This window comes from Echeneis naucrates, chromosome 22 (genome assembly GCF_900963305.1).
Source record: "Echeneis naucrates chromosome 22, fEcheNa1.1, whole genome shotgun sequence".
NCBI lineage: Eukaryota > Metazoa > Chordata > Actinopteri > Carangiformes > Echeneidae > Echeneis > Echeneis naucrates.
In genome coordinates this window covers 4,005,739-4,020,102 of record NC_042532.1, presented here as the reverse complement: position 1 = coordinate 4,020,102, position 14,364 = coordinate 4,005,739, and the positions used below count along the sequence as shown (strand labels likewise).

Genomic DNA, 14,364 nt, shown 5'->3' with positions numbered 1-14,364 from the left:
GTTATTAGTTCAAAACATTGGGAATTGGAGAGAAGTATTACTCCTAAACTTGTGACCCTGATGACTTCTTATTGATCATTACCGCAAAAATTAAACACAATTGTATACAATTCCCAGTTGGTCATGAAATAAACGTCCAGTCCCAGACTACGAGCACAGCTCTACACTGTGCTACAGTTAGCATGATCATCAGGATATCTCATACGAACGTAAGTGTTTTTCCCCTCTCTCTGTTGTCATGACATGAAGATTCATGCGTGCTAAGTCTGTTTGGTTTTAAACTCATCCTTCCTTTCATTTGATGTGAAGCCCCCAGAGCTTGTTTATTTTCCTGAGCACCAGGAGCAGCAAGCATCCGTTACTGCGGCAACCACACACAGTCAGTCGGCTGTCGCACCTAAAGCTTAAATCCATACATGTTAGTGAGTACTCAAAGGAGAGTGGCCCAGGTTGGTGCAGACATACGAGGCTAACTTGTTACTGTGATAGTGAACTGATCATAGAAATGAGGCCTAACCACATCTAAACGAACATCTGAGAGAAGCTGGAGGGATTGTTCCTGTCAGCGGCCTGACGATAACTCCTAAACATCTGTATTGAGCCACAATAAGACATTCCTACACACAAGGTTCTTTGCTGTTGCTCGACTTTGCAGTCACGGACTCAATACTTGGGGCAGTTTGATAACAAAACCAGCTGGAAGGAACAAAACAAAACAAAACAAAAACAAAAACACAGGTAGTGTGTGATGAATGTTGGTGACAAAGCATTCATTTCACTTGAGGTTTGCCTGGACCGATGACTCTGCCCAGAGATCAAATGTTTTAGCACCAGTGAAACAGCCCACTCATACTATGGATGAGAGTCACCAAAGGCGCAATGAGACCCGTCTGTGCAGTATCCTTTAAGAGCCTGTGTGTCCTGCCTTTTTATTGCAGACAATGGAGCAGAGACTGCAGGGTACACACATTCAGACAGATGAGCGGGGAAGAGCACTGTAAACTAACTGGAGATTGTGCCTTTAAAGATCCAATTAGTCCATGTCATTCCTTCATTACCTTTTAGGTAAAGGATGGGTGGTCATGTGCACAGCTGTGAGTGTAAAGTTTATCAGGGCAGCTGCAGTGCAAACATACAGGTTTGAAAAGGACAAGCAATAATGTTTTTTTTTTTTTCTTTTTTTTTTTTTACATAAAGCGCAAAATGTATAGAAATTCACTTCAACAGTAATGTGAACTTGCAACACCAACAAATAATGAATTGCGTGTACAAAAACCCCATGAAAACATAAAAAAAAAACCTCTACATCTTTGCAATTAGCTTGTCTTCATCTAAATATAAATATATATCAAGGCCTAATTGCAATATGTTTTGTATTAATACAAGTACATTTCTTTTCTCTTTCCTTTGGCACTGCTTCATGCCAGATCAATGTTGAAATCGTTGCAGAGTGGAGGGAGGCCTGACCCATGTGCCGCAGGCGACACCTGCTCAGAGTCATGGTTCTTCCTTGGGAGCAGCTGCAGCTCAGGGTGCAGGTGTATGATGCCTGGGAATGCTGTGTTTCAGAGGAAGCCATTGGGATGCGTCCTCGGTGTTGAAGTGCTAACCCCTCCTCCCTTGGTCTGCCCCATCTTGGATCATTCTGTCTTTAACAAGCCTACGAAGCATTCTGGGACTTGGTGTCTCCACAATCTTCTTGGAAGTTCACAAATATCCAAATCATGCTGTGGCTGAGAACACATTCCAGGGGGACACTTGAAGTACCCATGGTTATGGCTTAACACCCCCGACCTTTCTGTTTTTTGCTCTTTTGTTTTGTTTCGTTTCTTTCTGCCTGAAGTACCTTCATATTCCTTTGTCCAAACCTCTCGCTTGGTCCCTCATCTATGTACAGTTTGACTGGCTGATCCCAATATCCTGTTTGTTTAAGACCCAGGTAGCAAAGAGATGGACCTGCTTCAGCACCGAACAAATTACCGAAGAACACAAGGACTTGTGAAGGAGAAAAAAAGCGGCGAGAAAGTGAGTGAAAGAGTGCCAGAAGCTTGAGCACAGTGTTAAAAGGATACGGTCAAAAGACATGGGATAATGTGTCACAGTGGTCTGTCTATCCATCCACACTGCTATCTGCTCACATCACACAACTTCCAGGACTAACAGGTTGGAAATAGCTTTACAAGACCAATCGGAGGAGAGTGTCGCATCCTTCAAAAGTGTCGCGGCTGTCCATAACATGCCACTACATGTCCAGTGCAGCCATCATTCACATCCTCTCCAATGTCACGGGTCACTGTTGAAGGACCTGGACTAAAGGTGCTAAGAGATTGACACCATGGAAGATTTTAGGTGTGTCTTGGGTTTTTTTTTTTTTTTTTTTTCTTCTTACTCCTCGTTTTCCCTGCCTAGTAATTGACCTTGGTGACAGCTCGTTCACGGCCGCCACCCTCCACGAGCTGGTTTACAGAGCGCTTGCGGTTACGCTTGAACTTGTTCAGGTCTTTGTCAAAGACCTCGCCCGACCGCAGAGCTGAAACCAGGTCGTCGAACTCGCCGCCAACCTCATCTGACGTTCCGCTCTTCTTGGCTCGCCGTTCACGCTCTCTCTGCTCTTTGAGCTGGAAAAGATTAGCATATCAATATTAGATTCCTGAAGCAGAAATTATGGATGAAAATTTAACAATCCCAGTTGACAATCAATGATAGTGAAGAGAACAATCTTTTTAGGATCGAAACGTGAGAATACGTCAGGTTTCTCACCATGGCCTCCATTCGTGCCCTCCTCTCCTCCTCATCCTTGCGTCGCTGCATGTTCTCCAGGTCTTGCCGTGCTTCGTTGAATGACTGTAAGAATGTGTCAAAGATCCCAAAGAACTCATCAGGCTGCATCCTCCCTTCATCCTCCCCGAAGTGCTTCAGAGATTTGGCAAACTGCACAGAGAAACAAAACAAAACATAATTTTTACATTTTGATATAAATCCAGCGCACACTAATCGATGAGGATGGACATCGCTGAGGCAGCAACTTTACTGTCTCTGCCTTTGTGTGTGTGTGTCAGCTGTTCTAACCCAGATCCTGCATCATTTTCCTTGCTCCTATGGTGAAGTGTGTGAGTCATACACAAATCATCTCTCAAATTCATATGCCTCTATTCACACTTGATGTTTTTAAGACTGTAGGAACACACACATACAAGAACACACAAGATGGGAGAATGACTGCATGATTTGACCACCATATGTCCACCCTGCTCAAGCTGTTCAGCGCTTTCTGCCAGGACGATACCTGCAGCCAAAAGTCCTCTACATTCCTCCACAGAGAGCTTTGTACTGCAGTACACAGCAGGACACATACATAGGTCCAGCTAATGCCCTTAAACATAAGGCAAGGCCGGAAGGCCGAAATCATTAAGCTCCAGTCAGTCACTTGACAGAATTCTCTCTCATTTTCTACCGTGAGGGTCACAGGGGGTGGCAATCCAAGCCATCGTTCTGGCCGAGGGTGGGGTACACCCTGGACCGGACATCAGTCTACTGCAGGGCCATCACATCGAGATATACAGATATGAACGGGTATAAGTGGGACAAACCAGAGCACCCGGAGGAAACCTATGCAGGCACAGGAAGAACGTGCAAACTCCACACAGAGAGGCCCCAGGCAGAACTCAACCTGCTCTGATATATTCTGTTCTTATGTTCTTATTCTGATCATCATTCTACATTCCTTTATTCCATAGGTCTCTAAATCCGGTCCTGGAGAGTTACTGTCCTACATGTTTTAGATGTTTCCTGCTCCAACACACTGGATTCAAATGAGACCTCTGATTTCTTCCATTATTCGAGACATTCATTTAAGAGGATAGTACACTGTATGTGGTTCTGGTGTTGGTAAGGAGCTGGCGCTTGTTCAGAGGATTCAAAACTGTCCTGTGATTATGGGTTGGTCACCCTGGCAACCTCCACCGTCATCCTTGTCTTTCGCCTGTAATTATGTATCTGTATCTGTTTCCTCTCGTCTCCTCGGATCTGTGCTAAATTAATCAAAACACACGCAGAAATGCAGAAAAGTACACGTGCATACACACACAGAACAGATTCAGTTCATCTCACACAGACAGTCACCACCTCTGTGAGTGAAATCACCTTTTTGTATTCTTGGAGTATTTAATCTCTCATATTTCCAGGCCATGTATGTTGAAGTGAGAACATTTTAGACACTTATTTTTTATTGGACTTGCCTGTGACCTTTGCCTCACCCACTACATAAATATGAGCTATTGTTTTTTTTTCCCCTTCAATCCTGCAAATGTACTTAAAGGAAACTTAATTAACTGCATCTGTTTACCAACAGAAGAGATGCTGGGGAGATATGTTAGACATGTCCGCAGGAAATCAATGTGGTTTTCACCAATGTCTGTTCCTTTATCTGTGGGATTAGGCAAAAATATTGAACCAATGGAACATGGGCCTCAGGGAACCCGTAAAATTTTAATCATTTAGTTAAAGTAAATCCAGATAATTTACTATAGCTTGTTTTTTTTCCCCCTGTAGTCCAGGTAAAGTCACTAAAAATTGGCCTTAAGGGCTCTGGGCTCTCTGTGTGCCCTTCTAGTTACTTCTGATTTGAATTGTTCCTGCACCATCCACAGGCACTAATCCAATGTAGACCACAAGAAATGAGCCATGCTTGTCTTTCAGTATTCCAGCACATGTACAAAAATGTTATATAATAATAATTTAAGGTGTGGAGAAAAACTGCGACGTGAAGTCTGTTTCTGCACAGCTTCGGTCAGAGGCTGTTAAGGATTAAAATGAATTTGCTGTTACATGTGGTGCATCCTGTTTTTGCACACAACAAGAGACGTCACAAGGTTAGAAGAAAAGCATTTACAAAAGGAAAAATAACACCAAACCATTAAAACGAACAACTCAGGGGTTTCTACGTGTATAACCCACACGAAAACTCACATATACATTGCTTTCAGAAAGTACACAAATCTAACTCCTTTTCATATTTTGTTATGCTAAAGCAGACAAATCACAGGCAGAGTGTACGGTGGGAAAACCATTTGGACAAAGAGACAACCAGCTCAGTGCTCTTTGTGAAACTGTTGGCAGCGATGTGCAGTCGACACAAGCTGAAGCAAACGGGCCAAAACTGTTAAAGGCACTGATTGTATGAATTATAAATGGAGTAAGGCATACTGATGACTCACAAAGGTTAATTTTTAGTGTTCTAATCCATCCAAGCGCTTTGGTTCTTTAAATTAGTGACTGATCAAGATATTTTTTCTTTACTTCTGGTGCTCATAATTTCTCTTCCACCAACACACATGGAGCACTCCCTGCTGTTTTCTGGTTTGATCTTGGACAGAGACAAAGTCTTATATTGTCTGAGAACATGTTGATGTGAGGGATGTGGATGTGTTAAGTATAAATCCGATCAATCTCTCTGGATGAAGGAGAGCGAAATCCCTTCTCGCCTCTGAAAACCTCTGTCCCAATGACCCACATAACCGTGGACGGCTGTAATCCTTTGTAATGTATGTAGTAGTGTCTGGGGTATGTGTGTTACTCTGGGGCACACATACACACTTTAGCTGCCACGGTGTTTTATGAGCCACAGCGGACCGCCTGCTCTGTTTAGTCATGCTGCTCTCCCTCCTGAAGACCAAAACACAGGGTGCACACCCACACCTTCATATTTGTATTCCACTGGAAACCTAACAGAGCAGCAAAGAGCCTCAACAAACACAGAGTTAATGCGTCAGACTGTCCATTTACCAACCACACATGCACACACTGATGCACAGTTGTGTAAAGAGAAGTGTGCGTTCAGAGTCTGGGCCTGTGAACACAGGTTCTTTTGTTTTACAGGAGTAACCATTGCTCTGCTCCAACACTTTTCCCCTGACGTCCGTCCCACAACTGGCTCATTCTCCCTGCAGTTTTTTTTTTTTTTTTAAACCACTCTCCTCCTTGCTCTACATGGAAACCAATGACCTGTCCTGTCTTTCTTGCTCACATCAAGTCCACACTTTTGAATTACTTTGGAAAAAGACATGCCTCAAGTAGAATGTCTGCATTCAATAGTTCCAGGATGCTAGATGTACAACAGAGCACTGAAGGCCTGCAAATAAATAACATGTTCACATAAATCGTGGAAAAACTGTCTTACTTTGGGATTCTGGCAGTCCCACTGATGTCTTCACCTTACACACTTCCTAACATACATCAATATATGAAGGATCAGGGTTCAAAAGGCCTTTTCTCCTGGTCATGCAGAGTGTGGATCTAAAGCACTAACTTTTAAGAAGACAGATGCAGAGGGAACACATAGGGGGAACAGAGGGTCATCTGTCAGTGGTGGGCCCCACTGGGCACTGTTGAAGTCATCAGACTGGACTAAGAGGGACGCACAGAGGTTTCACAGCTTCTCTCTTTAGTAATTTATCATCCTCTTCCTCCCTCCCTCCTCTCTGTCTGTCCATGGAGGCTTCGCAGTGGGGACTACTAGCAAAGGATGTGTTGAAGCCACCCACATGGACACGTTAACTTGCATGCACAGTGTGATCTTTCCTCTCATTCACAAACACCTCTGTGTACATCTGAGTGCTTGAATCGGTCAGTACCTTGTCCTTGGCCTCACTAAGCTGGTCCTCCAGCTCAGAGAAGCTGAAGCCAGCCACAGTGATGAAGTCACCAATCACAGCCACAAACTTGTCCCCACGTTCCCTTGTCCTGCTCTGCTGGTACTGGAGCTCCTGGAGGGGATGGGCAAACAGACAACACCAAATGCTTAACTCCAGATATTCAAATGACGTTCAATGAGGTGCCACTTGGGCGCACACAAGCCCCTTTTTTCTGTGTGTGGCAGCAAATGCAACACGTGCTACAGTACATGGAGCATGACCAGTGTTTAAACACCTTGCACTGCTGTCCGTCTCTTCCCAGCCTGCAAACATAATTACAGACAAGAGAAGAAACCAATGGGAGGGAACGAGCACAACTCACCGCCTCAAGAGCCTTTAGTCCACTTTTAATATTGTTCACCTCTTTTTCCAACTCGGCCAAACTAAGAGAAAGAGATAACAGAGATAAAGATATGGCAACAATCTTCCTTTGCCATTTCACTTGAAAGTCTGCAGTAAAATTTGTGTTCTGATTTCACAAAAACTGAAAAAGTGCTAATTCTAATTAAACTCATCTACAAATCTACAAAGTTATTTATCCAAGTAAATAATACTACCAACACACAAATGATTGGCGTTACATGTAATTAATGCTGAGAGCAAGTCTCTTTTGTCTCTGAAAAAGATAGCGTAGGGTCAACTGATTTTCCTTTGGAGCATTAATGGACTAAATGTTGTGGACTCACTTGACTTTGGCAGCCTCTGGTACACTGCTGAGGTCTTCCTGGATGTGCAACGTGTCTGGGTAGTTCTTCTCAAAGATCATGATCAGGTAGTGCAACATGGTGATATTCCTGTTGGATAAATCAATCAAGTCAGCTTTACCTCCAGTAATCTATTTACAGTAACAGGACTTCTTGAAGAGCAATAGAAAAGACTGTCACTCTCTCTCTCTCTGAACGTTAGGCTGCTCATTCATTGCAGCTGATAGTCACAACATGTTTCAGCTCAGTGGCCATTAGATAGAATGCAAGTTTAAGACTCTTTAGCACTGCATTCACTTTAGAACCTCCGAGTCATGTCATATTTAATGTACCATCTCATTACATATTGAAATAAGTGTATTGATATTGTTTTTGCCAGAATTTCTCTTTTTCATCTGTGGACAAATGTGCTTTCAGTTCTGGATGATGATAACTCAATATACTTTAGCATTCTGTTTCAATAGGAAATGATACAATATGTGTAACATTTATCATTACACCAAATCACAAAAAAAAAAAAAAAACATGTATGATGGAAATGATACAAACGGAGTGAGTGTACTATGCCTATATGCCTATGCCTGTTTGATTGGTTATAGTTTGGTGGAGGTTGGCTGAAAATGGTGACTGCTTTGTTGTGACATCACAAAGGCTCAGTTTCTGGAAGCATTTCTCTGTTGACCGAGACCTTGGGATCTTTCACTGTATCTTAGATATGCATCTTGTATGTTAGACTATATGGACCCTTTAATGATTTTGTACAAGAGCAGACATCAAAGAAAATGAGGAACTCACTTGGCAAACTGATTTAAATTTGACTGAGTGATGTCACTAAAAAGTATGGCCTTCCTTTGTAGAATCTGTCAATGGGGCTCTAAGCATTTGTTCAAAGTTCAGTTCATAGTCCCCATAACCCACCTGTCTATGCTCGACTTGGTGTCAGCGATCTTGTTCAGGCTGGAGACCCTGAAGCCATAAGCATTCCCTCTCTGGCCCTTGTTCATGAAGTTGCCAAAGGCCAGCACCACCTCGAGGACCTGAGTCAGCCGCTTGCTCTGAACCACCTCCTTGGATGCATTCAGGATGGCTGGAGGAGAACGGTGAGAGAGAGGCAGCTGGAAAGTTCATACAGTTGGTGACATGTGTATGCACTTTGCTCAGTGCGTCACTGAAACTCCCATCTTACATAATAAACTGGCCTATTTCCTTTCCTTTCCATCCTGTTTCTCTACACAGCCCCAGCAGACACACATGCAAACCTAAGCCTCAGTTGTATGTGGCCCAGAGTTTCTCATCCTTTCCTTCAGTTTTTAACATCCCTCATTGATCAATATTCCCCACAACACCTGGGCAGCTCAGTGGGGAAACCCATCAAACTCCACGCATATAACAGTGGGACAGCATGGGGGAGAGGAATATTTCAAACACAACCTTGTGCTCGCCATTTCTTTGCACCCCGTGCACAACAGACTTGTCTGGCACAGTGCAGGTGGTTCCCACAGAAGAAACATCAGTGTGAATGTGAAGATCATTAACATAATACATTTTGTTATCGTTACAGTTCTCTGCTGTGATGCAGCATGGGAACCGTTCTTCTGGCTGTGCTAACGGTGCTCTGTTGGATGCAGAAAGGCTTGGCTGGACACTGCACTGTCTTCTAAAAGCTTCTTTTGAACATGCTGGGTGGTCCAGAGAAACATGCTCTCGTTTTGACTATATGACAGAGTAGCCTGAATCATAGAAGGAGAAGAGAACTCTATTACGGGCATCGATGAAGAGTGTGGTCTGGGAACATTTGGACCCATGTGCAAATATTCTGGTGGCCTGAGTCAATACTCAAACTCACTGCTGGTATGTTCCTCCCATCCCTGGCAGCCAATACTGTATGTCAGAAGATACTTATCTCAGAGGATACCAAACAGACAAAAACATGTCACTCAGCAGTCACTGCAAACAATACACTGACGGCACAAAGTGAAGGGCTCGTCACAGCCCAGAGATGCAATAAAGCACCAGAGAGGCCTTCCAAGTAGCTATGGCCCAAACAGGCAATATTGCAGCACAGGCGGGACACACCAGTGTGCATGCACTTTTTCCCCAGTCTTTGGAATGAGCTGCAGTGTTTACGAGTGAGGCTCTCCCCTCTCAATGAGGGCCAGCTTTCCAAAACAGCCTCCCTGGTAACCTGAAGGCCAGCTTCCAGGGAATAGCAGCAGAGGGCCAATATAAAGTTGGCCACTGATCCCACCATGCACACACGTGTGTTCACATAACATACCGAGCAGTGGTCGAAATGTTTAAAGCTGATGCCACCTTTAGTATTTGGGACTTTTTTAGTTTGTTTCTTTGTCTTTAGGTGAAACCTTTTACAGAACATATGTGGTAAAAGCTGAACACATGCTATTCAGAGTGGTATGCAACATATGAAAACAGAGCATATAAACTAATGTCCTTCTTCAAATGAAAAGATTTTGCTGCGCCATGTTTGTGCTGGTATGTACAAATTCCATAAATAGACCTCTAGCCTATCACTTCCACTTCAAGTGGATTAATAAAATAGTTATTTCATAGGTTAATATTCCAAGCAGCAGGAAACTGGGTGGACTCCAAATTAATTGCAGTGAATGTGTCCATTGCGACAGCGCACCATGTCCCCAATTGATGTGTTTTCAACAGTTCTGGAAAGCAGTGCTGCTCTATGACACAAGTGTCTAACATGCTGATTGTTGGTTTTGGTCTTTTCTTGGATATGTCAACAGCAAGCAAAATAGTAAATATAATAGTCTGATCCTTTAAAGCAGGAGTGCAGCACTTTTACATGACATTTTACAGTCCGTGACATTCAAGACAAATTAGTTCACAAAAAAAACAAACAAACAAAACTTGATGTTCAGAAATAAAGAATAGATACAGAAATCAACTGATGCTGAGGACAAATAGACAATCGTTAATGTGGTTTTGCATTTTTGGAAAGCGCTGTCTGTGTAATTGCTCTCACTGCCAAAGGGGGGTGACAAAAGTTATGCAGTGCAGATTAAATAGTAAATAAATTGAAAGTGTGCACTCCTGCTTCCTCTGCCTTTTATGGCATTTGAGTTGTACTAACCTTCAACTTTAGGCTTGGTTTCACCCAGACGCTCTGCAAACTTCTTCTTAAAGAACAGAGCCTGCAGTCTGTGCTGGTAGTGGTCGATTCTGGTGAAGAGAAAAGAGAGGTAAGAGGAAAGAAAAAGAAAAAAGGGAGGTAAGCAACCCTAAACCTAACCCAGGGGAGTGTTAAGTTCAAAGCTAGAAGTCACCCGGTCAAACAAAACTCCCTCTCTCAGTTGTCATGGACCTTTTATCATGTACTAGGCTCCCATCAAGCTGCAACGTTGACAAATGAGTTTGACACGCCCAAAGGTTTACCCAGGGGAGACGGAATTACAAAAAAAGGGACCAGGGATATTAAGCAGTGGAAAAAAAGGAAATGATGTATTTTTCTGACCAAAAGAGATGTGGTCACACGGAAACAGAGCAGACATGAGTACTATTTCACTAAATGGGAAATTAATAGGTTTAATTATTCTGTACAAAGAGACTAAGACGCTGATTTAAAATGTCTCCACTAAGATGGAGAGTCAAAGGGCAGCCATGACTTAATTTCTCAGCTAAATGATGAATCGCCCTGAAGTTTAAGGCTTGTTCTTCCAGCGCCCGCTTACCGCTTCATTCTTACCGAATACACATTCTGCTTTTCAATATTTCTGGATTTATTTGTGCTCAACTGGCTGATGTCTTCATTCAGCACAAAATCTGCACAGCCCGTGAGACGCTGACCAGCGCTAACATCTGTCTTATTACGGTCCTGTTTACCTGCTCATTTCATAGAGGAAGCGATCAGCCCGGGCCATGCGCTCTAGTTCATGTTTGTGCTCCTCCAACAGGTCTATGTCACTTTTCTCCGGGACAAACTTCAGCAGCTACAAAGTCAAACAAGAGCATTGTTAATCCAGATGTTCATGCAAATGTTTACTACTCAGTTATCTATTTATTCATTGTGAGTTGGAACCATGTAACCATAAGACATAAAACAGGTGAGAGTGTGGAACGTCATGGCGACCGACAACAACAATAATATTTTGGATATTTTAGCTTTTCCTATCAATCAAACGCATGGTTATTGGTTTAATCTATCCAACCTACCGTACAAGAGATCACAAGACCTGCTACTGTACTGCTGTCTTACATGTACATGATCATTATTGAACCTTACCTGCTCCAGCATATCTTTGGCTAGCTCTTCTCTCTCATCCATCTCTAGGATCGCCCTCCTAATCTCCTCATTGCTCATTTTTAACCTGTCAAGGGAAGGGTTTGACACTTGCTTTAATTTAATTTATTACCAGATAATACAGAAAAAACACACAACACAGAAAGCTGGGAGCTGGCTGACACTAAAACTCTGAAATCTGGCCCGATCCAGTGTAAGCACTGCCAGCTGTTTTCAATGCATCCAAGTGTATCAGAGTTAAGTGTGCTCGGACGGGATCGATAACAGCATTGTTGGTCTGTGCATCAAAGCTGTATTGACCAACTGCTGACCCTATTTGGGTCTAGTTTGCACCCTCAGGGTCTTGTGGTATTGACACAAGAGCGAGTTCAGTGGCCACGCTTCAGGTCTGCCAGACACAGAGAGGCCGTAGAAAGCCTGTTTATTGATTGGTGAAGGGGGATAGGATTCAAATCCTCTAAAGAGCTTTGTTATTCATTGCTGTTAGGCGATAGAGATAGTTTGTTATCAGGTCGGTCTTTAGTAATAACAATTGATTTCAGTTCAGATATAGAGGGACACTTTGTCCCTTGGGAGTAGTGAGGTCAATTATGTATCTTAATTGATTTTGTATGGCTTCATGTGGCTAATGTAGCACGTAAAAAAAAGGAAATTGCTTGTTGAAATCTGAACATTACTTCGTCAGATGCCCCCTCTACTGCACTATGGTTTCTGTTATATACGGCTCTCACTTCCTATTGGGAAAAAAAAAAGCATCATTCAATTACACGGACAGATGTCCTTGTGTGTCTATATAAAACACATTTCCTGTGTGGGAGCACCTGCCTCAGGCGGCTCCACACTTGAGTTACAGCTCAACCTCCTGACCCAAACACTGCTGTGTCACTTATTTCACATCAGCCTGTACATGTGCCATCTCTTCAAAATGTTAATCTCATGAGCAGAAAGTAACCAGCTGCTTACTGTGAAGAGCAATTCATCACTCTTTCTGGGGCTCTTACTTTGAAAGCAGGATGACACAATTCTGTGCGCGTCGTCCATCGATAACTGACAGTTCTTTGACCTTCCTCGTGCTGACATATATGTCATCCATAGATCCTGTCTCTTTCTGCAGAAACATAGACAGAAATACATTAACTTTGTAGCCATACTGATATGCTCTCAAGGCCAGTTGCGATTTGATCACCACCATCATAAAGTGCAGACAAAAACGTTGCACTCCTGCCAAATACTTTAGTTGGCCTCAGGTCAAGTTCCCTGACCTGCTTTTGCACTGACTGCATCTGTCAAGTGTTATGCATCAATTCTCAGAAGCCATAATGTATGCCTCATTAAAAATTATAAACCCTGGATTGCTGCCATATGAAAACACTTTTTTTTTTCCAAAACTGTGGAAATAATAATAGTAATAAAAAAAAAAAACCTCTTGGGGGCGGGCGATCTTTTTGAGTCACCACTGCAAGCACAATGCAGGAGGGGCTATAAACGTCTCAGAGGAAAAGGAATCACTGTTCAAAAATGGATTCAGGCCAGTCAGATATTTTTGAAAGCGTCGCACAAATGTAGTAAATTAAAAAATCCACAAGGGGAAAGAATACATGTTTGTGAAAAACTGACTGGGGCTGCACGTTAAACATGTTCTATTTACGGTCTGATCTGGTTTCCTGCTCACCAGAAAATGTCCACTTTGAGGTTGCTGGTTATGACGTACGTAAAACAGAAGTGTCATTTTTCCATGCCCGCATTGACCCATGCTGCCTGGCAGTAGACTGAGGTTGACACTGGGTTAGGGGGACAACTCCCAGTCACTTAAGCTGGGTTTGCCAAAACCGACTGTGCCCATGCACTGAAGGCAGTTCTGCCAGCTTGTATGCAGCATTTACACTCAGCCCAAAGTAACAGGAAACCAGCCTCTTGATCTTTTATAGCACGTATTAAGAGGCTTGATCAGATGTGGTCAGGTGTGCCCCACTTGTGCAAATCAGCATGAACGTTAAGGCTTTTTCTTAACATGCAGGCTTTCCCTGCTTATTTCATGATGAACAATTATCACAATTATGGCAATGAAAGACGATGATGGTAATGATAGTAATCAATGGAAATGGAGATGATGATGAACAATTATGCAGTGACGATGATGAAGATTAATGCACCATTTTGATTTGCGGTTTCTGTACGTTTACCAAGGGAAAGTGTCCAGGCCTACAGCCAAGCAGCTACACACCGTCTTTCATTGGCTCTATTCTGCACAAAATGTATTCATATAGTGAAGAGGAAATAAGTTTAAAACGTGCTGTAACTGACTAATATGCTATAGTAAATGTGTCAGTAAAAAGTTGTCCATTTATACATATAGCAGACATAGAACAGCATTTGTATTCTTTTGGACTCATAGTCAAGGCTACCTGACGAAGGTTTCCTAAGCTTCAGGGAAAAATACTGTTTGGCATCCAACTGCTTGACTGTGTTCACCAGTCAGTTACTAACTTTGGCTGCAGTTTGGGCAGTTAGTGTCGGTGGGTTCATCTGAGTTTTTTTTTTTGTTGTTGTTGTTGTTGAGAACAGCTGCTTCGACTGGTGGGCTGCATTTCAATGCGAGCTCTGAGACTACACTAAAACAATAATGTTGTGGGCTGTAAAGCCAAAACACTGAAATTGAACTGTTGGCTGGCTGCTGCATAGCAATGAAAGTGAA

The 14,364-nt window shown here is 42.9% G+C and overlaps 1 protein-coding gene across 3 annotated transcripts in view; it reads right to left on the bottom strand.

The window, feature by feature from the left end:
* Window positions 1-1,163: 1,163 nt before the first annotated feature.
* Window positions 1,164-14,364, bottom strand: part of daam2 (dishevelled associated activator of morphogenesis 2) — an 85,629-nt gene continuing 72,428 nt past the window's right edge. For 2 of the 3 annotated variants that reach the window (XM_029493105.1, XM_029493106.1), the window contains 10 exons: window positions 12,671-12,777; window positions 11,652-11,736; window positions 11,252-11,358; window positions 10,503-10,591; window positions 8,315-8,483; window positions 7,379-7,486; window positions 7,015-7,075; window positions 6,633-6,764; window positions 2,761-2,931; window positions 1,164-2,618 (listed from right to left, as the gene is read on the bottom strand). In XM_029493105.1, the coding sequence (XP_029348965.1) occupies window positions 2,406-2,618; window positions 2,761-2,931; window positions 6,633-6,764; window positions 7,015-7,075; window positions 7,379-7,486; window positions 8,315-8,483; window positions 10,503-10,591; window positions 11,252-11,358; window positions 11,652-11,736; window positions 12,671-12,777 (1,242 nt within the window). In that variant the 3' untranslated portion in view covers window positions 1,164-2,405. The remainder of the gene's footprint in view (window positions 2,619-2,760; window positions 2,932-6,632; window positions 6,765-7,014; window positions 7,076-7,378; window positions 7,487-8,314; window positions 8,484-10,502; window positions 10,592-11,251; window positions 11,359-11,651; window positions 11,737-12,670; window positions 12,778-14,364) is intronic. The other variant, XM_029493107.1, reaches the window with a different exon arrangement.